The sequence below is a fragment of the Spermophilus citellus genome (assembly GCF_964194105.1).
Source record: "Spermophilus citellus genome assembly, chromosome: 4".
Classification (NCBI taxonomy): Eukaryota; Metazoa; Chordata; class Mammalia; order Rodentia; family Sciuridae; genus Spermophilus; species Spermophilus citellus.
The window spans coordinates 136,934,883-136,954,828 of NC_138185.1; the positions used below are offsets into that span (position 1 = coordinate 136,934,883).

A 19,946-nucleotide genomic window follows, 5' to 3' on the forward strand; every position below is an offset into this window, starting at 1 on the left:
TCAGTGCCTCACACATGCGAGGCAAGTACTCTATCACTGAGCTACAACCCCAGCCCTTCAGGAAGTTCTTTATAGTTATTATTTTGAAAATATTTTTCTATCATATATATTATTATGGTGAGGAAAGAGGATTTCTACATGGGATTAGTTTGCATCTTAAAATCAGAAGTTGGGCTTCCTTTGATTTAAGGAGTATGGGGCTGAGGTTGGTTCTGAACATGCTTATTTTCTAATAATTGCAAGGTCAGCATATCTCATCTAGTTGAGAATCCCCAGAATCAACTTATGTCTACCAGATAGGAACATAACCTCAGTCCATATCTCACAGGATGCTTGGAACAAGGTCCTAGTCACTCAGAGACTAGTTAGGTCACCTGAGACCATTAAGTTCAGTTGCTTGACAGGGTAGCTGCTTGACTCTTAACCTGCTGCTTTGGGACCATCCATGGGCTGATGTGCCAAAGAATGGAGTTCATGAATCTCATTCCAACTCTGCCAATCATCAGAACCCCTACAATCCTTGTTCCGCCACTCCCCTAAGTGTTAAAATGTTACTTCCCTAGTATGACTTTTCTAGCACAGAAGGGGCTATCTTTGCTCCCAGGCCTCAATGCTTGGGAGCATTCTCTATCTTGGCAGAGATCTTGCTTGCTCTGCTCCTTCCATCTTCCCCAAGAGAGCTGAAAGCCCTCCACCCTTCCCAGCTTTCTGCTAAGCTTGTACAAGGGCAAAATTATCAAGGAGTCAGAGCAGAAAAGTAGCAAGGCTTCAGAGTTGGAAAGCAGTTAATAGATATTTTCCTTCCTTAATTCATTTTCTTCCAATGTCTCTCACACCTGAAAAGGGACCTGTGTGTGTCCTCCTTCCCTCAGACCTACTTCCATGCTAGGAATGAGGTCAGGCTTCTTGTCCTGGGAGTGGGTCAATGCAACCAGGGTGACCAGACTTGCACCCTCTCTTTTCTAGAATGTGCTAGAGCTGAGCGTCTGTGATGAAGATACAGTGACACCAGATGATCATCTCTTGACAATTCTCTATGACCTTGCCAAGCTCTGCTTCCGCAAGAAAACCCATGTGAAGTTCCCACTCAACCCGGAGGTGGGTACATGGGCTCAGGACCTCAGCTCCTGCCTGGGGAAGCCATTTATTCCCATGATGCCATTGCATTGGCTTCACAGCCAAGTCAGGAGAAGAGGGCACTTTGGTTCAAATCTCAGCACTACCACTTACTAGTCATGTGGTTGTGTGAAAATCAGTTAACTCCTCTGTGTTTCTATTTCCTCATGTATAAAATTATTGTGCAGGGTTGTTGTAAGACTTCAACAAAAAAACATAATCAAGTCATCCAGCAGTCAGTGTTTATGTTACAAAATGAAGATATAAGTGTTTGTTTCCCTCTACCTTTTTCTTGCATTAGAAACCTCTTTCTGGGATGCCAAAGGGAAAAGAGTACAGGTGAGGGGGAGTAAAGGAGGACAAATCTGCAAATCAGAGAAGGTCAGAGCTGGAGAGGACCAGATTGTTCTAGATTCAGTTACTCAGCAAATGCCTCAGTGCCTACTGAGGGCCAAGCTCTGTGCCAGTCCCTGGGTGCGCATCAGGGAGCATGCATCCGTGTCCTCAGCCTGTGTGCATTCCAGTGGGGGAAACCGAGGTCCAATGAGGTCATGGCTTGCTTCAAGTTACACAAGAAGCATGAAGGAATAGGTGAGGGAAGGGCCTCCCTGTCAAAGTTGGGCTTTCCAGAGGTGCTATTTCAGGGTTCCCTCACCCCAGCCCCAAGCCTCCCTGTGAAGGCTGGAGAGCAGTGGGAGCTGGGGGTAGAGATGAAAAGGAGATGTTCTGGGGCATGGGGGTCTACTCCATACCCTGAGCCTCTCATGGGTTGTCATTCAAAGACTTGGTATCAGAAAAAGTTAGAAGGGTTAACAGGAGCTGGGAGCAGCTGCCCTCCCTCCATGGTGGCAGGGCAGTGTGTGAGGAGAACAGAGCAGGTCTGCAGGGGCCAGCAGAGGGTCCTGGCCAGCAGAGATGTGCAGACACAGTTCACAGCTGCCTTCCTCCCTCCCCTACCAGGGCATGGAAGAGCTGGAGGTGGAGTTCCTGCTGGCAGAGAGGTGAGTAGGCCCCTGTCCCCCATCCCAACCCACAGAATCAACCAAGGTCCTGACCTTCAAGTGTTTTTCAGAGCTGGATCTGCCTTTTTGCCTCCTTCCCCCTTCCAGTCTCACTCCTGGCCCTCACCTGGGACTCCTCAGTGAGCTTCAGGTCCCTTGGTGCAGGTGCCTGGGCCCCACCCCTTCTCCAGTCACTGATGTCCGCATTGCTTGAAAGAGTCTCTGCCTCAATCCCCCACATTCCTGAGGGTGGCTTCTAGGAAGAATTCCTGGATTCTTCCAGGACTTCAGGGACCATATACAAGGTCCTGAGAAAGGGGTCAGGACCAAGGGGTCTCCTCCTTGACCCAGACTATTAGAACAAACACTCCCAAACCCTGGTCTAAAGTTAAGGCTGTCCCCCTCGGAGCCAACCTTGGAACCAAGTCAGGCAGGAGGCTCAGGTCTGACATGTAGGATGGTGTCTAGTCATTTTCAATTAGGGAAATGACCCAGGACCCTGGAGGTATGTCCATGCTGAGGACATACAGGGCTGGAGTTTAGGAAGGAGAAGAGGACAAAGGAAAAGAGGAAGGTAGAGAGCAGGGGCCATAGCCCAGAGAGGACAAAGCCCCAACCCAGGAGAACAGTGTTCCTTATGATGGTATAACCCACTCCTGCCCTCTCCTGACCCTGGATGGCCCGATCCTTTATTCTTGTGATCAGCCTGAGGACAAAAAGAGGATGAGAGAGATGAGATGGGACAAGAGGGCTTGTCAAGTCCCCCTCTCAAAGAATCCTCTGCCTAGGGGACCTTGGAACTGAGGGACTTTATTTCCCATCAACAGATGACTGCCAAATTAAAATTAGCTTTATTTCACACTGAAGAAAATCTAATCTTTCTCCTCCAGTTCTTGATGTGACAGGACTTTTTGGGGTAGGAATCTTTGGCTGAACTGAAAGGTGACTTTCAAAATGAAATATGTCATGACTGGTGATATGAGTTGGTCTGATGACACAGTCATCTGGTTCTGCCCACATCTTGTGTGGAGAGTGAGTGGGTAACTGTTGGAAGTGTGGGCTGGCTGCAAAATAAAAGCTAGAAAACTAATATATTAAAAAATAAAGACAGGGGCTGGGGTTGTGGCTCAGTGGTAGAGTGCTTGCCCAGCATGTGTGAGGCACTAGGTTCAGTCCCCAGCACCACATAAACAAATTAGCAAAATAAAGGTATTGTGTCCATCTACAACTAAAAAAAAATTTTAAAAAAATAAAGACAAAAGGCAAGAATATATATATATATATATATATATATATATATTTCCCCCCCAAAGCAGAGGTGTAATGGATTGAGCAGACTAGATAGGTCTGACTCTAACAAAGAAAAAAATCATGCTTGCTTTATTTATAGTGGTACAGACCAAAAGGGATGAATAGAGAGTTCCTTCAGGGGGAACAGGATAAGAGTGGGGATAAACAGGTTGTTTGTGCTTGGCAGGTTACACCCTCTGGACAGCATGCATGATCTGGGCTTTCTCAAACCAGGAATTTCACCCAGGAGTTCCCAGAAAAGCAGCTTCTCTGCCTTAATGGCTCAAACAATTTGTTGGCTTCATATATATGGCTTCCAAAAATTGGGGGCTTAGTTTTGCCAAGGAAGGTTGTGGACTCCAATAGGCTAATTGCGGCCTTGGAGGCTTATATTATCAATTTCATAAAACAAGGACATTTAATATTCACTAAGCTTCTGGCTGGCTGGGTCAGCCCCTGTCTGTTAAATGCCTCATTAAAGCACAAAATGGAGAATAATTTTTGTTACCAAAATTGTTTCCATCTGCTCTAGTTGGTAGCTGCAACCATATCTTGCAAACTATAAATCCTATAGCTCCACGCAGTCACATCTGGTTAGACATAAAGAACAGTTCTTTCTAACCTATAAATCTGTTATTTTTTCCTGGACAGTCTATGTAAAATATCTGCCATTTTCCTCCCTGACATCCCATAGATCTAAGGTTTCTTAAATCAATATTTTGAATGAGAACAAGGAGGCTCTGCTATTGATCCTACTTATATTCTTGTCAGCTTCATGAGAAATCAGTCAGTCAGGAAGGAAATGACCAGGTGTTCTCATTTTGTTTTTCAGCCTTTCTCCACCTGAGACCCTCATCACCAATGGCGTGCTGGTGGTAATTGTCCTTCAGAGTTCCTATAGCCCTAGAGGCCATATCTGACTCTTGCTCTTGGGATAGAGGACTGAGGCCAGCTTTGGTTTTTGTCCCATCCTGAGCCCTGGAGGGGTCAGACTAAATGAGCCAGCCAAATGGGGTACAGGGAGGAGTGAGATTTGTTTGGGCTCCTGCATACAGAGAGGAGTAACTAGGGTACTGACCCTTCCTCTTACATCACAAAGAGATAACCCTAATTGGGATCTCCCCCAAAAAGAGCCCAGTAAAGGCAGCCTCCTCCCAGATTCATTCCTGTCCTTTCCCCCACCATCCCCAAACCTATGCAAGTATATTCTCAATATCAATTTTTTTTTCATAATTTGGCTGCTTGTACAAATATTTTAATTAAATCTATCCAATACCCCCAGGGTTCAAGGAGACTTCTCCCTCAAAAAGGAGAGTCTTTGGGAATTTTTGATAAAAAGAATTCAACCTGTCTCTACCTCTTACAAAAGCTGATTCATTTGAAGTTCTCATTTTCAAAGCCCAGAGCTAAACGTTGCCTCCGATGAGACACTGACCTGCTCCTCAGAACATGGCCCTAGTAAACTGTGACCAAGCATCCTTGAGTTTATAGGACAACTTCATTTCAAATATCCTCAGTGAGAAGGCTTGACTTGACTGGGTTCAAAAATGTGGGTAGCCATCTAGTTGCAGTGGCACATGCCTGTGATTGTAGCAACTCAGGAGTCTGAGACAGGAGGATGGCAAGTTCCAGGCCAGCCTCAGCAACTAAGCAAGATTCTATTTCAAAATAAAAAATGAAGATTGATGGGGATATGGCTCAGGACCTCCAAAAAAAAAAATGTGTCAGTACACCCAGCATTCCCAGTGTCAGCCTGAGGTCAACCAATACAACTTTTATCCTCTTGGTCTTTATCTCCTTCTTTCTACCTGAGAGAGCCAGGAGGTGGCTTATTCTCAGAGTCCCAGTGACTTTCTTTGCTTTGTTTCAGTCTCGACAAGTCTCCTGCCTGGAGGTTCATGCAGAATCTAGGAGGAGGAGGAAGAGTAAGAAAAGTGAGTGCATCAGTGCCCTATGTGCTGGGGGGAGGAGAAGGGCAGCTTTTAAGCCTGGTCAACGACAACTGGCCTGGTCTAGGGTTCTCCTGAGTTTGAGCCAGTTTGGCCAACACTCCTCGAAATCATTGCAACCTCACCCTCAAAGCCATGAACCTCTACCTTCCGCTGCCTGCTTTTAAAGGGTGCCCCCATCATCCTGGGAGTCCCAGACCTGCCAGATATCCTGGGCCCGAGTCACAGTGCTGCCCTCTGTGTCTAGGTCTGGCACAGTGACCAGCCATTGACAACTCTCAGGATTCTTCTAGCTGTACCGCCTCCTTTAGCCAATTCACAGTTCACAGCATCTTATAATCTTATAGCTGCAAGGGATCTGAGGGATCCATCAGTATAGTTCTCCATCCCACCCCCAACCTGCCCTTGCAAGTCTTCCATTCTGTCTCAGAAGACAGCAGCCCACAGATGGGGAGAGAGAGAGAGAGAGAGAGAGAGACAGAGAGACAGAGAGACAGAGAGACAGAGAGACAGAGAGAGAGATGCATGGGTGGGTAGTAGTGTGGGCCAGTAACACTAGGAGATCTTCTGGCAAAGCAGAAACAAAGTGAACTAGTCCTGAGGATTCTCTTCGCACTTCGAAGGGTTTTCTGGAGGCCACATTAGACACCATCACTCATGAGCCTTGTTAAAATGCAATTCCAGCTCCTGCCCCACCAACAGAATGGAGCATTCCAGATAATGCCCCACAGGCATTATAACCAGTTTCCTGGGCATCTCTATAGGCTTTTGGATGGGTCAAGAGGAGGGTGATAGGAAGCTTCCCACATAAGGGTCTCACCTCTGTCCTCTCTCCTGGTGAAAGGCCTCCTGGTGAAGGTGACGGAATCCTTCGAGAACACCCAGCGCATTTCGTCCTGCCAGGAGCCCACCTGCCCAAACCCTGCCTGCTTTCACTACCCCAAGTATTTCCAGCCCCAGTTGCACGTGGAGGTGCCCAAGAGTCACTGGAATTGTGGGGTATAAGGCAGCCCCAGTGGGGGTGAGGGAGGAGCCTGGGGCAGGTGGGGGCTGCCAGAGGAGCCCCTGCCCGCCTCACAGAGCCTGTCCATGCTTCCAGCTTTGCTGCTGCTGCACACACAAGAATGGTCCTGTCTGCCAGCCCCTTGATTGCTTTTCTGACGGCCAGGCGGTGACCCTGCCTTTGGTGAGGGCTTAGGTCTGGGAAGGAGCCCCTGGATGGCTCAGCCTGGAGCTCCTGTGGCAGGGAAATGGAGAGAACCTAGGGCACAGTGGGGAAAGGTGGCGTGTGGGGTCTCAGGCAGGACAGAGGGGTCGTATGGAGTGTTGATAAGCTACAGTGGGAGCCAGAGAACGTGTGAAGTTGGTGGGGAGGATCATGTCCGAAAGAGGGGAGTGGGGACAGAGCATGCACCTGTGTGTACCTGTGTGTATGTGCATTCATGTCACATGCATGCGGACTGAGTCAAATCAAGGGATGGGCAATGTGAGGCTCCACCTCTTTGGCTGGGATCACTGGGCTCCGCATCATCAGCCCTGACAAGCTTTTCATCTTTTGCTCCTCAGGGCGAGAACTGTGAATTACACCTGAAGTCCACACCTTGGTAGAGTACCCTCTTTCTGTTCTTCCCTCTAACTTATTCATAATAGTAGGTATAGGATGCTATTTCATTTGCATTTCCCTGAAAGCTAATGATATTGAACATCTTTTTGGGGTTTATTGTCTCTTCTTTGGGGACCCATCTATTCTAATCTTTTATCCACTTTTTAGGGGGAATATTTGTCTTGTTATTGTTAAGTTGTGAAAGTTCTTTGTATATTCTGTGGGTTATCTTTTCATATTCTTTTTTTCTTTTGTGGTAATGAAGATTGAACCCATGGCTTTGTATATGCTAGGTAAGCACTCTACTACTATATCCCTATATAGTATATGAGCTACATCCCTAGCCACCATCCACCCCCGATACCTTTTAATTTTTATTTTGAGAAAGAGTCTCACTGAGTTGCCAAGGATAACCTTGAACTTGTAATCCTCCTGTCTCAGCCTCCTGAGTAGCTGGGATTACAGGCATACACCATCATGCCTAACTCTTTTCACAATCTTGATGATGTCTTTGAAAAACAATGTTAATTTTTTTAAGCATAGATTTTTTAAAACCTTTATTTTATTTATTATTTTTTATGTGGTACTGAGGATCGAACCCAGTGCCTCATGCATGCTAAGCAAGCACCTCTGAGCCACAACCCCAGCCCAATGTTGTGAATTTTGATGAAGTCATTTATTTTCTCTTTTGTTTCTTGTGTCTTTGATGTCATATATAAGAATTGTTACCTAATCAAGGTCACAAGGATTTACTTCTGTTTTCTTTTAAGACTTTTAAGACTTTCATAGTTTTAGTTCTCATATCTAGGTCTATGCTCTATTTTTAGTTAATTTTTGAATATAGAATGAGGGAGTCCAATTCCATTCTTTTGTATGCAAGTATCCAGTTGTCCCAGAACCATTTGTTGAAAATATTATCTTTCCCCCACTGAATTGCCTTGTCAACCTTGTTGAAAATCAAGTGGCCAGCTGGTCACAGTAGTACATGCCTATAATCCCAGCTACTCAGGAGGCTGAAACAAAAGCATCACAAATTCAAGGCCAGGCTGGGCAACTTAGCAAGATCCTGTCTCAAAAATAAAAATAAAAGGGGGCCAGGGGTATAGCTCGGCAGTAGAGCACTTACCTAGTGTATGCAAAGCCCTGATTTTAAACCCTAGCACTGCAAGAAAATAAAAATTAAAAATTAAAAAAGCAACTGACCATAATTTTTATCTATAGTTTGATTAGCTATTTGTTCTTGCACAAGTTATTTGATCTCCCTAAGTTTTCTTCACCTGTAAATCTGATCACTTTGTGTATCCCATGAAATAGGACATGTGAAGTATTCTGTAATCTATCTGCTGAGTGGGATGCTAGAAAATATCAACCAATGTTATTGTTGCTATTATCATCATTAGATTATCAGTATTCCTTGTAAGCCCAGTGAAAGAGTTATTTTCTTGAAGCTGTGTCTGCAGGCTATGCTAGGAGATGTGATCAGAGAGTTCTCAAGCCCTGGCTTCAAGGAAATGTGGCTTTGTTAGAGAAAGAACCTTATTTGTTTTGGATTGTAAACTGCCAAAGTCCATTCACCTTGAGTCCCTGGGACATTAGTCCTCAGGGGGTGAAGGTGGGCAAAGGGAGGATGCTTCTGGTGAGGGTGAAGGCCTAGAAGTTAGACTGTTTGAGCCTCTGAGAGCCTGATGGGCCCTTTCCAGCAGGTAGCTTAAGTTGAGCTTGGACAGGTCAGGTTGGGTCTTGGATGCCAGAACAAGGGCCTGGACTTGTTCTGGGCAGGGATGTCACTGACACAGAGGGCAAGCGTTGAGCATGTCATGGCAGCTCCTGCCCCACCTGCCTGGAGGACCTGCGGGAAAGACCTGCTGAGGTCAGGGATGTGAAGAGTTTTTGTCAGCTACACAAAGGCACAGGAAAATTACACGTCAGTGAGCAGGAAAGGCTTAGTGAAGAATGTGAGCTCTGTAGGAAGAGGGAGCTTGTTTATGGAGCTCAGACTCCACACTAGAGAGCCTTGTCCAGGGGTATTTACCAAAAGGATCTCAGGATCCCCTGTCACCCATGTATGGTCTTGGACTATAGAAGGCACCTGAAAGAAGCCTTTCTGAACTTTCCAGACCCTGCTGATGAGGCAGAGCGTTCAGAGTTCCTAATACAAGTACCAACATTTATCTTTTGCCAAGTATCAGCTCAAAGCATGCCAGCTAAGGCATTACATTTGTTAGCTCATTAAATGCTAAAGGCAGTGCTGGGAGTTAAGCCCCCATATAGGTTGTGGGGGCAAGGTCACAAAAGTGGTAGATGACAGGCTGGGCTTCAAGCCTGTGTCCACTGACCCTAAAGTCCCTTGAAGATAAGGCTACAGGCCCACTCAGCCAGGATCCTCTCTCCCTCAGCCCTGACACACTGGATGTGCGGCTGGGCTTCAGCCTGTGCCAGGAAGAGTTGGAGTTTCTGCAAAAGCGGAAGGTGGTTGTGGCCGAGGCACTGAAGCAGGTGCTGCAGCTAGAGGAGGACCTGCTGGAGGACGAGGTGGGTAAGCAGAGGCTGCTGGCCTGGGCTCAGGGCCACTCCAGGCTAAGCCGGTCCTTCCAACCTCATATCCCACCAGCCATCCCAGCTCTTCCCTGCTCCAGGATGGCTAAGACACTGCTTTCCCTTCACCATTGTCCTCATGGCTGAGGTCTGGTGCCCAGAGAGTGCATGCTGGATGTACATCAGTTGTATGTTCACTTGGGGAGGGGAGGGGAGGGCAGACTAGAGAGAGAAGGAAGGGGCTCCAGCGGCTCTGCTCCTCCCACGCACTGGATCCTGAAGTGGCAGAAGTGTGCCTTACTAACTCAACCACAAAATGACTTCCTTGCCCCAGCCAGGAAACATTTAAAGCTCCACCACCTTATGTATGCCATATCCCCCACCCAAAAGGCCATGGGTGCTTGTCCTTCAGTTCTCTCTCCTCTCAAATGTGCACATGTAGACACCTCCCAGAAATAATAGCTGTAGCAAGCTGGAAACAAGCAACGTTACTCCCAGGGCCAGTCGCTTCCTTCCATGGAGGCAGACAGTATTGCTTTTTTGTCAGAGTCCTCTGTCACCTCCCCTGTGTGGACTGGGGCTCACACTGTCCTGGGCAGCTGGTTAGTACTCCAAAATGCCTGACTTCTGAGTCTGACCATGATGTACATGGAGACCACATGGGGCCCAGGGAGGGCTTGTGATTGGGCTTCAGGTGACTGAAGGGTTTTTTAGTCCCCACCCAAATGAAAACAGAGATTGGGTTCAGAGCCCCTTCTTCATCCCACCCTTAGGGAAAACACACCAAAGGCATCTCAAAGCCAGGTCAAACCACAAGTGGCCACCCTGCTGCTTCTGACATTAGAAATGTATTCCTCTTGCTCTTATAAACACTGTATAGACTGAACATGTGCCATGTACCAAGCCAGGGCCTGCTGCCCTAAGATCATATCCACCTTCAAAAGATCTCAATTTGTCACCATTAAGGAATCATACTCACCACCCTGGACCCCAGTTTTATCATCTGTTAACTGAAGGCTGGATTAAGAGTGCTAAGGCCTCTTCCAGACGTGGCTTTCTATGATTTAGGTTTCAGAGCCTGTACTGGCATCACTGAGTTTGGAACTAAGTTATAATTCTAGACCTACTGTGTGGCCCACCTGGGAAAGGCAGTTTTCAGGCCTCTCACGGCTATCCCAGCCCTGCTTTGCCCCCAGACCCCTCCTCCACCATTCTTTCAAGCTGCCATCTGTCATTCCAACTCCTCTCCCACCAGCTTTGTCCCTGGAGCCCTCCCCAGCTGTCTGCCTCTATGCCCCCAGGTACCGGTGATAGCCATCATGGCCACTGGGGGTGGAGCCAGATCCATGACCTCCATGTATGGCCACCTGCTGGGACTGCAGAAGTTGAATCTCCTGAACTGTGCCACTTACATCACTGGCCTGTCTGGGGCCACCTGGTAAGGTGCTGGGAGCCACTGTCTAGTGGACCCCAGAGCAAGCAGCAAACAGGCTGGCCTGGGATTTCTGGTGAAGTTCTACCCGGTCCCAACCCAAGTAAAAGTGACTCAAGACCCCAGGGACTCTGCCTCCTGCAGTTGTGTGACTTCAGGCATGCAGATTAACTCCTCAGAGGCTCAATTTCTGTATCTGTAAAGTGGGGATAACAATAGCACATGGCTGTGGTGAGAGGCTCTTCCAGTACTAAGTACACAGAGCCACTGTACGTGTTGGCCATTACTGGCAGTTCTATTTTCTGGGGGCTGTGGCAGGAGCCCAGGAACATAGGAACCAAGGATGAGTGAATCCCTGGTACCACTCTTTTCCTGATGGGAGACTATGCCAAGTCTCCTAGGGTGAGTGGAGATGGCCCCGCTGCAATGGCTTCCTACCCTCCAGGCCCTCTCAGCCCACCCCAGTTCATTCCTCTGCCCTGATTAGAGGGCAGGGCAGGGCCCTGCCACAGACTCCCACCTCCCCATCTCTTCTGGAGAGTAAGGTGACTGAGCACTGGGCTCCCCAGTAGGAGGCAGGTCAGGCTGACTAACTTAGATACACTGTGCCTGGGGCACACAGAACTGTCAGGAACCCACAACAATATGTTGTTATTATTATTATTTTTTAATAAGAAGGAAAATATGAGCTTCTAGGTTAAATAAAATGTTTTAGTAAGTAACATTAATATATTTGTCTTTAAACAACACAGTCATAACATTTGCTTTTTAAATATTTTTTTATAGTGGGCCTACCAAAGTCATTGTGTGGCCCTGGTTCAGGATGGCCCTATTCAGGGGACTGTGACTACCCAAGGCTTCTCCGCCAGGGCTGCATCTTATTTTGTGGGTAACCGGGGAACTTGGGAACCCATGAGATCCCATTCTGTGCCTTTTATCCTGGAGGAGCTCCAGGTAACTCTCATGTGAGCAAGTGGATGTGAACTGGCCCTGAAAAAATCAAGGACTCTCCTGGCATTGGATCCTCTCATCAGGGGCTCAAGGCTTCAACCCAGTTGGAATAAGAAGCATAGCTTATGTGCCAAGCACAGTGGTCCCTCAGTATCCCAGAAGGATTGGTTCCAGGACCCATCTCTCTAGAATTCCTCTACAGATTCCAGGAGGAACTAATGTTCAAGTCCCTTATATAAAATGGCATAATATTTGCATATAAACTACACAATCCTCTCTGTATTTTAAAAACAATCTCTAGATTGTTTATAAAGTACCTAATACAGTATAAATAGTTGTTATCTTATTTAGGGAATAATGACAATGGGGGGAAAGTCCGTATAGGTTCAGTACAGAGGCATTTTCCCACAAATATTTTTGATCCACAGTTTGTTAAGTCTGCAGATGAGGAACCTATGGATAAGGAGGACCAACCATAATTTTTCCAGCATTATTTTACAGCATAAGAAACAAAGCAATTTGCCTGAGGTCACTTGGCTAATAAATTGTAGACCTAGAATTTGAACCCCATCCAGGGCCCACATTCTTAACCCCCATGTTAAACAGCTTCTCCTGGCTAGTGAGCTAAAAAGATAACTTGCTTCCAGTAGAGTTAAGGGACACCTGTATGACCCTGGACTATTGTGGGACAGGCTGGTAATGGGGAAAACCTCAGGCCCAGCCAGGGTGAGGGTGGGAGGGTGGAAGATGTCCCGATGTAGGGAAACATGAGAAATATTCTTTTAAAAATGACCATTGGCAATGGCTTTCAGAAGCTTTTTGAAAGTATAAAAGTAACAAAGCAAACTTTACAGAGAGCAGAATGATTTTTATCATTCTGGCCAATGTGGCCAACTTCCACCCCCCCCCCCCCGAAACAAGTTCTGTGAGGGAAGAGGACACCATTCACATATCCATGCAGCTACAGACAAGGTCCACCTCAAGCAGGAAAGTTCTCAGGTGCAGAATAAGCAGGGGCCCTTTCCTGTCCTGAAATAGAAACACTGGATCAAGGCCAAGAGGGGCAGACAGGGCCAGACCCAGACTACCTTAGTTTTGTTGCCCCCTAGGACCCACAGATAGATTAAGAAGAAGGGGAACTACTTTAGCCAGAATCATCACTGTGGAAATGAATGCAGCAGGGCAGAAAGAACCTGGGATCTGGAATCAGCCAAACCTGCGTTCAAATGTTATTCCCAGCGCTTGCTTTGTGCCAGCCACTGTTCCAGTTTATGCTCTGTTAGCTCATACAATCTTCCCAAGAACTCTATGAGCTGGGAACAACTATCACAATTCTCCCCATTCCACAGCTAGGGGAACTGAGGTGGAAAGTAGTTAAGTAGCTTGTCTGAGATCACACAGCAGAATGGCAGGGCCTGGTTTTGAACCCAGAAAGGTTTGGGTCCAAATCCTCATCTCAACCAATATGCTATACCCAGCACACAGTAGGCATGGGGAGATAGGAGTAACGGTGATTATGAGTATTGATTGTTGCCCTCCCTCCCTCGCGCCCTCCCTCCACCAGGCCCCGACTCACCCCTTTCCTCCAGGCTCCTCTCCTGGCAGGTTTGGGATTTTCAGCGGCACGCCCATTTCCCCTCCTGCCTGCATCCAGGGTTGATCAGACCAGGGCCAGGTCAGCTCTCTCAGCCATTCCTGTCTCTCTCCAGGACAATGGCTACTTTGTACCGTGACCCTGAGTGGTCCTCCAAAAACCTGGAGCCTGCTGTCTTCGAAGCCCGGAGACATGCAGTCAAAGACAAGATGCCTTCCCTGTTCCCAGACCAGCTCTGCAGATTCCAGGAGGAACTCCGGCAGCGCAGCCAGGAAGGCTACAGGGTCACTTTTACAGACTTCTGGGGCCTGCTGATTGAGGCCTGTCTTGGGGACGAGGTAGGCATTCAGCTTCCACTGAGCCCCACCCTGCCCTGGCTAATGTGCAGGGGGTCTTCATCAGGGGGTCTGGACTTCCACCTCTGCTCTGGTTAGGTCAGACCTGCAGGATTGTTCCTAGAATATAAGAACCACGAAGTGCTGAAAAGCATGATGGAAGGTGGTGGGATCCTCATCTCACATCCCCTGGGAACAGGTCAGGTGCACCCTACATGGAAGCAACATGAACTTTTAAAGCCACACCAAGATACCTGAGGCAGAAAATGGGGAGGGAGCTGGGCAGGACTAGAGAGATGCCAACCATGATGGAAGTTTGACTCTAAGTGGAGGAGAGAGGGGGAAAGATCAAATGGAAACATCCCAGACTTCCAGGTGGTTTAGAAATGTTCAACAAATCCCGTAGAAGACCTTTTAGTCAAAGTTGGCTGTGTGTGGTATCCTGTGTTTCTGAGAATGGGCCTGCCTCAATATCCCTACTGCATTTGGTCAGAGGAAGCACGGTCAGTACAGACTCTGCCTTGGATTTCCAAGCGCAGCACTGGAGCCCTTCACCAATAACACTGTCAGCAGTTGGAAGTTTGCAGGTCTCATTTTCATGGCCACCACATAGGGAAGACCTAACCAGGTTGCTTTCTGCTCTGGGATACAATGATCTGAGCAATACATGCTCAACAATAGAACCAGCTTGGGACGCAACTGCTGCAAGAATCATGTGAGAAATGATACAGCAGGCAGATCCCCAGGGGATATTGTGATCCTGGCCTTTAGGGTGAGCTCCACTCATACTTGGACGCTTCATGCTGCACTGACCACAGGGAGGAACCACCTTTGGTCTGTTGATCGGACCTAAGGCAGAGCTTCCCACTTAACCTCGGTCCAGGACCTCAGCTCTTAATTCCACCTTAATTAAGAATTCAATTATTAATAAATCTGAATTTTCCAGAGGGAGGAGAAGCAGCAAATAATTTTCTAATAGGTCTCCTCTGCTAGAAAATCAACTGAGGATGACTTGATTTAACCAACTGAGGATGACTTGACATTCATCCTCAATATTTATTCATTCCTTCATTCATTCTTTCAACTAAATCATTACCTCTTGCATGCCAGGAACTGGGTTGGCCCCTAGGGATTCAGAAAGGAATCAGACATGGCTTTCAACTCATGGCTTTTGATGGATCCCACCCTGGCTCCTTTGAAAAAACTCCTCATTTAACCTGACCTCCTGATGGAACAGAGCAGGCAGAAACTAAGGGCATTGACTTTCAGATTCTGGCAAGTTGGGGTTGCATGTGACCCTACTCTGCACTATTCCTTACAGAGGATTACATCACTAACTGGTTAATATTTTAACACAATATTTTAAGTTAATAACCTGTGAGATGAGGAGGAGAGCACCAAAGTTTTCAAGGCCAGAAATCTAAGCATTTTGAGGGATCAGTGTAGAGAAAAGACATGGTCCTCCAGAAAGCAAGGCTAGAATCGCTGTTAGGGAGCCTCTGTTCTTCTACTCTGGCCAAGGCAAGAGCCCCTTTCCCTCCAGTCCTTTTGACAATGAGAGTGGACTAGGATCTTCCAGGAGTCTGCAGGACAGTCAGCTCTGTGACACCCAGATCTATGTACCCAGTTGTGACAGGTACTCTGTTTTCCTTCAAAGGAGGCCCAAGAGTCATTGGGCCTCCCATGCATTTGCTATCCTAGGGATGGTCATGAAGCAGGCTGCTGCTTGGCTTGGGGTCAGAACCTGGGCCTCTAGGATCTCAGCTCTGCCTCGTCTGCACTGATTGATTCACTCTGGGAGATGGCCGATGACCAGGGCTAATCTGCAGGACTTGCCACTCTGATTAACACAGCATAACACTCTGCGGACTTTAACACACTTTGGCCACCATGTATTGCCCAGATTTCCAAGATTTCGGTTTAGGGGAAAAAATCAAAGAAAAGAAACTTTTTTTATCCCAAATTTTATGAGGGAGCCCAACATGCCAAGCTGACTAAACAAAGACCCTGGAGGTTTTCATGTTCTAGGGAGGCAGAAGATAGTAGGAATGAAAAGGGACTGTGGTAGCCTCTCTCGCCCTTACTTCATCATCCTCTGAGCCCTGAGACTACAGGAGGACCCTGGGGCTCTGAGGGTCCTAAGCTGCAGATTTGGCTCCTCCCCTGTCTGCAGTCTGGGCTGGTGGATAGCCCAAGGAGGTGAGATACGTTCCCAGGTAGATTTGAGCCAAGTTTGAGCCAGTGATGTGTTGCAGGCCTGTAATCCCAGCAATTTGGGAGGCTGAGGCAGGAGGATCACAAGTTTGAGACCAGCCTCACAACTTAGAGAGACCCTAACTCAAAATAAAAAATAAAAAGATCAGGGTGTAGCTCAGCGGTAAAGCATGCCTGAATTCAGTCCCCAGGACAAAAATACACAAAACAAAACAAACAGGTTTGATTGGTGTCAGTTGCAGTTTACACAGCAGCCTGATGGACTTGGGATCCAGGAAAGGACTGCTGAGTGATTTCTAATCCAGGGGCAAGTGGGGTGGGGGTTGCATGTCTGCTGCTTCTCCTTAACTATTTCATTTCCCCATAGAGAAATGAATGCAAACTGTCAGAGCAGCGTGCTGCTTTGTGCCAGGGCCAGAATCCCCTGCCTATCTACCTCACCATCAATGTCAAGGATGATGTAAGCAACCAGGATTTCAGAGGTAACACTGGTGGCTAGTGATCTAGGAGAGGGTAACTTCTTGATTGGCAAAGGCACCCAGAACCCCCAAGGTCCACCCCCTAACCCCACACATACTTTGCCAACCCACAACAAAAAATTGTGCCCACAGTTGAAAAAATCAACTTAGTTCCCCCATTCTGCCCTGCCACTTGAGTGGGACTGGTGGGCAGAGTCCCTTAGCTTACTGGGTGCATTTGATGGGACAGAGGGAAATATAAGTAAGGAGAAGGGAAGGAGTCCTAGACATTTCTTAAGCTTCCTAGAGGGAAGGGCCATGGAGACCTACTCTGCAGTAGGGTCACTTTGGGTCCTCTTTTATCTGTCTTTGAGCAACAATAGAGAGCCAGGTGTGGTGGTATCTGCCTTTATTCCCAGCTACTCTGGAGGCTGAAGCAGGAGGATCATAAAGTGAAGTCCAGTCTGGACAACTTAATGAGACTGTCTCAAAACAAAATTTTAAAAAGGGCTAGGGATGTGGCTGAGTGGTAGAATGCTCCTGGGTTCAATCCCCATTGCGGGAGTTGGGGGTGGGGGGAGCAAAAGAACCAGGCGAGCAGTTTGCAAAGCTTTGACTAGTCTGCATAGGCCGGTCGCGGGCGCCCCCGTGTGCTCCATAGGAGAACTGCAGCCTCCTAGTTGGAGGAACCTAAGGGCCCAGAAGCCAAGGCTGGTTGGCTTGTGGGAGGGCTGGGCTGAGTGGGCGTGGCTCCGTGATCTGAAACTGACTCTTTCCCATGCCGCTTCCTGTGCAGAATGGTTCGAGTTCTCCCCCTACGAGGTGGGCCTGCAGAAGTACGGGGCCTTCATCCCCACGGAGCTCTTCGGCTCAGAGTTCTTTATGGGGCGGCTGATGAAGAGGATCCCTGAGTCGCGGATGTGCTACATGCTAGGTGACTCCTGGCTGGGGGACTCCCCTGAGCATGCACTCCTAGTTGGGCAGGCCCTGGTTTTGAACAGAGGGATGACAGAAAGGATCTTGCCCCAGATCTGGCCTGGGTAGTCCTTGGTTAGCCCTTGAGCACGTGGCCTTCCTGGCATTTGCTGACATTGCCTTATCCCAGGAGGGGTTTCTGAACCTACCCCCACACCAACCTCTCAGACTGCCTGATCTGCCCACAGCCCTTTAAGCCCAGAAAGACTGACAGTGGTCCAACTCAAGTCCCATCTCTTTTGTGAAGCCCATCCCAAAGCCCCCAGCCCACAGTTGCCTCTTCTTCCCCTAAATATCTATGTTATTGGTTATGTGGTTCAAAAACCTGAAGTTAAAACCCTTAGGACTGAACTCTGGTTCTTCATTTATTGACTGTGTGAAGTGGGCTAAATTATCTAACCTCTCTGAACCTCAGTTTTCTTATCTGTGAATTGGTTTAAGAGTAAAACCTATCTAGCCAGGCATGGTGGCTGATGCCTAGAATCTTAGCTACTTGGGAGGCTGAGGCAGGAAGCTTTCAAGGTAGAGGCCAGTCTCAGCAGCTTTTTGAAACCCAATTTCAAAATGAAATAAAAAGGGTCAGGATATAGCTTAGTGGTAGAGTGCTTGCCTAGCATTTGCAAAGCCCTGGGTTCAATTTTTAGTACTTGAAAAATTAAAAAAAAAATCAAAGTAAAAACCTACTTTGTAGAAGATCCCAATGGATCAATACATATGAGAAATTTAAAACAAGTTTTATTAATATTACATCTGTTAAATAATAAGAAATAGCATTACATATGTCAAGTGCTCATCATATCCTAAATGCTTTAGCTGTGTGAACTGATCCAAGGGGTGGACCTGGACTTGAAGCTGCACTTGTCAGTGTCTAGCCCCTGCTGGGGGTATGCCCTGTACACCTTCCCAGATGCTACCTACACTGAGGGGAGGGAAAAGAGTTGAGGGCTGGCACCATCAGTCACCAGGGCAGAAGGAAATCAAAGTCTGTCCCACCCACTGAGCAGTCTGGCCCAAGGAGGAATCAAGGCCAAGGCAGAACCGTCAGGTCTATGAGGGCTCCTGGAGAGAACTGTTCACGGCTGCTCTGGCTGCTCTGCTTCCCTAGGTTTGTGGAGCAGCATCTTCTCCCTGAACCTGCTCGATGCCTGGAATCTGTCCCACACCTCAGAGGAGTTTTTCCACAGGTGGACGAGGAAGAAGGTGCATGACATTGGTGGGTGACCCACTGGCTTCCCCTTATGATTAGGTGTGTGTGGGTGGGATATGGACCATGAACGGAGGACCCTGTGCCTGCCACATGTTCCCACATTGTATCTATGGCCCAGAGAAGGTAGCTGGGTTGGAATGTCACCCTCCAGGCAGGGTGATTATAGGTAGAACCTCTACAAAGGCCCAGGAGGACACCTCCAGTGCCCAGGAGAGCTGATGAGAGCAGGGATCTGTGCACAGTTAAAGGTCGCTCTTGTGGACTCTGTCCTCTCTGGTACCTCCTTATTGAAGGCCCACCCTCCCCTCTCCACTACCTGTCCCTGTTCCATGCCACTCAGCTGGGTCCTTCTGGTTGTGGGGCCAGAGTCTTGAGAGCTGGGCAAGGAAGGTCACTTATAGTAACTCACCCCAGGCCCAGGTGGCGCTTCACCTGGGCAATCCGGGGACCCAAACTCTTGTGACCTGCCTTCCATCCCTCTCCCGTGCAGAAGATGAGCCGCTCCTGCCTGAAATCCCCAAATGTGATGCTGACATCCTGGAGACCACAGTAGCGATTCCTGGGTCTTGGCTATCCAATACTTTCCGAGACATCCTTACCCATCGGCCCTTCGTGTCTGAGTTCCACAACTTCATGTTTGGGCTGCAGCTACACACTGACTACCTCCAGAACAGTCAGTTCTCCATGTGGAAAGGTACTTCTGCCAGGGTGCTTCTCCAGGGCTGGGTTTGTTGGGAGGAGGGAGAAGAGGATATAGAGGCTGCCATGGAGAAAGAATAAGAAGACTCCTCTGGCCACCATCATCAGATAGAATCCAGGTCCACCTTTGGCAGTATCATCCAGCATGGAGTATTTGTGTGCCAGCAGGGGGTGGTGTGGTATTTAATTAATTGACTATATAACTGTACAGAATCTGCTCAACAATCCCAGCAGCAGAAACTGGACCCATTCCCCATACTGGGGAAATATGGACCCTTACTTTCTGCAGTTGTGCTCTGGGGTGAGTGGTGTCCCATTGGAGTTGGGCAAGAATGGCCCAACTCAGAAACCCCAAGGGGTGAGCAAGACCTTAACCTATGCTCTGGTGCCTTTGACTCAGCACCTCCTTCCCCAAGAAGGTTCCAAGGTTGACTTTCTACTTTCTTTGGTATTTTATTTGGCCAGAGTGCAATGGCTGCTTGAGTCTGGCCTATTAGTCCTTGTTCTCACAGTCTAGGGCAGAAGAGACAGCAGGCCTGGGCCCAAGGTTAGCCTTAACTTATAGGATGTTCTTAAGCCCCTGCGAC

The 19,946-nt window shown here is 48.0% G+C and overlaps 1 protein-coding gene across 9 annotated transcripts in view; it reads left to right on the plus strand.

Annotated features, from left to right (window-relative positions):
- Window positions 1–19,946, plus strand: part of PLA2G4E (phospholipase A2 group IVE) — a 67,983-nt gene that overhangs the window by 44,231 nt on the left and 3,806 nt on the right. For 8 of the 9 annotated variants that reach the window (XR_014021562.1, XR_014021563.1, XM_081290754.1 and 5 more), the window contains 14 exons: window positions 967–1,098; window positions 2,077–2,117; window positions 4,240–4,282; window positions 5,278–5,341; window positions 6,201–6,355; window positions 6,456–6,542; window positions 6,923–6,960; window positions 9,356–9,491; window positions 10,796–10,932; window positions 13,587–13,809; window positions 16,388–16,502; window positions 17,275–17,412; window positions 18,559–18,666; window positions 19,151–19,354. Coding sequence is in view for 7 of the 9 variants with exons in the window: in XM_081290754.1 (XP_081146880.1) it covers window positions 967–1,098; window positions 2,077–2,117; window positions 4,240–4,282; window positions 5,278–5,341; window positions 6,201–6,355; window positions 6,456–6,542; window positions 6,923–6,960; window positions 9,356–9,491; window positions 10,796–10,932; window positions 13,587–13,809; window positions 16,388–16,502; window positions 17,275–17,412; window positions 18,559–18,666; window positions 19,151–19,354 (1,621 nt within the window). In the remaining 2 variants the exon portion in view is untranslated. The remainder of the gene's footprint in view (window positions 1–966; window positions 1,099–2,076; window positions 2,118–4,239; window positions 4,283–5,277; window positions 5,342–6,200; window positions 6,356–6,455; window positions 6,543–6,922; window positions 6,961–9,355; window positions 9,492–10,795; window positions 10,933–13,586; window positions 13,810–16,387; window positions 16,503–17,274; window positions 17,413–18,558; window positions 18,667–19,150; window positions 19,355–19,946) is intronic. The other variant, XM_081290755.1, reaches the window with a different exon arrangement.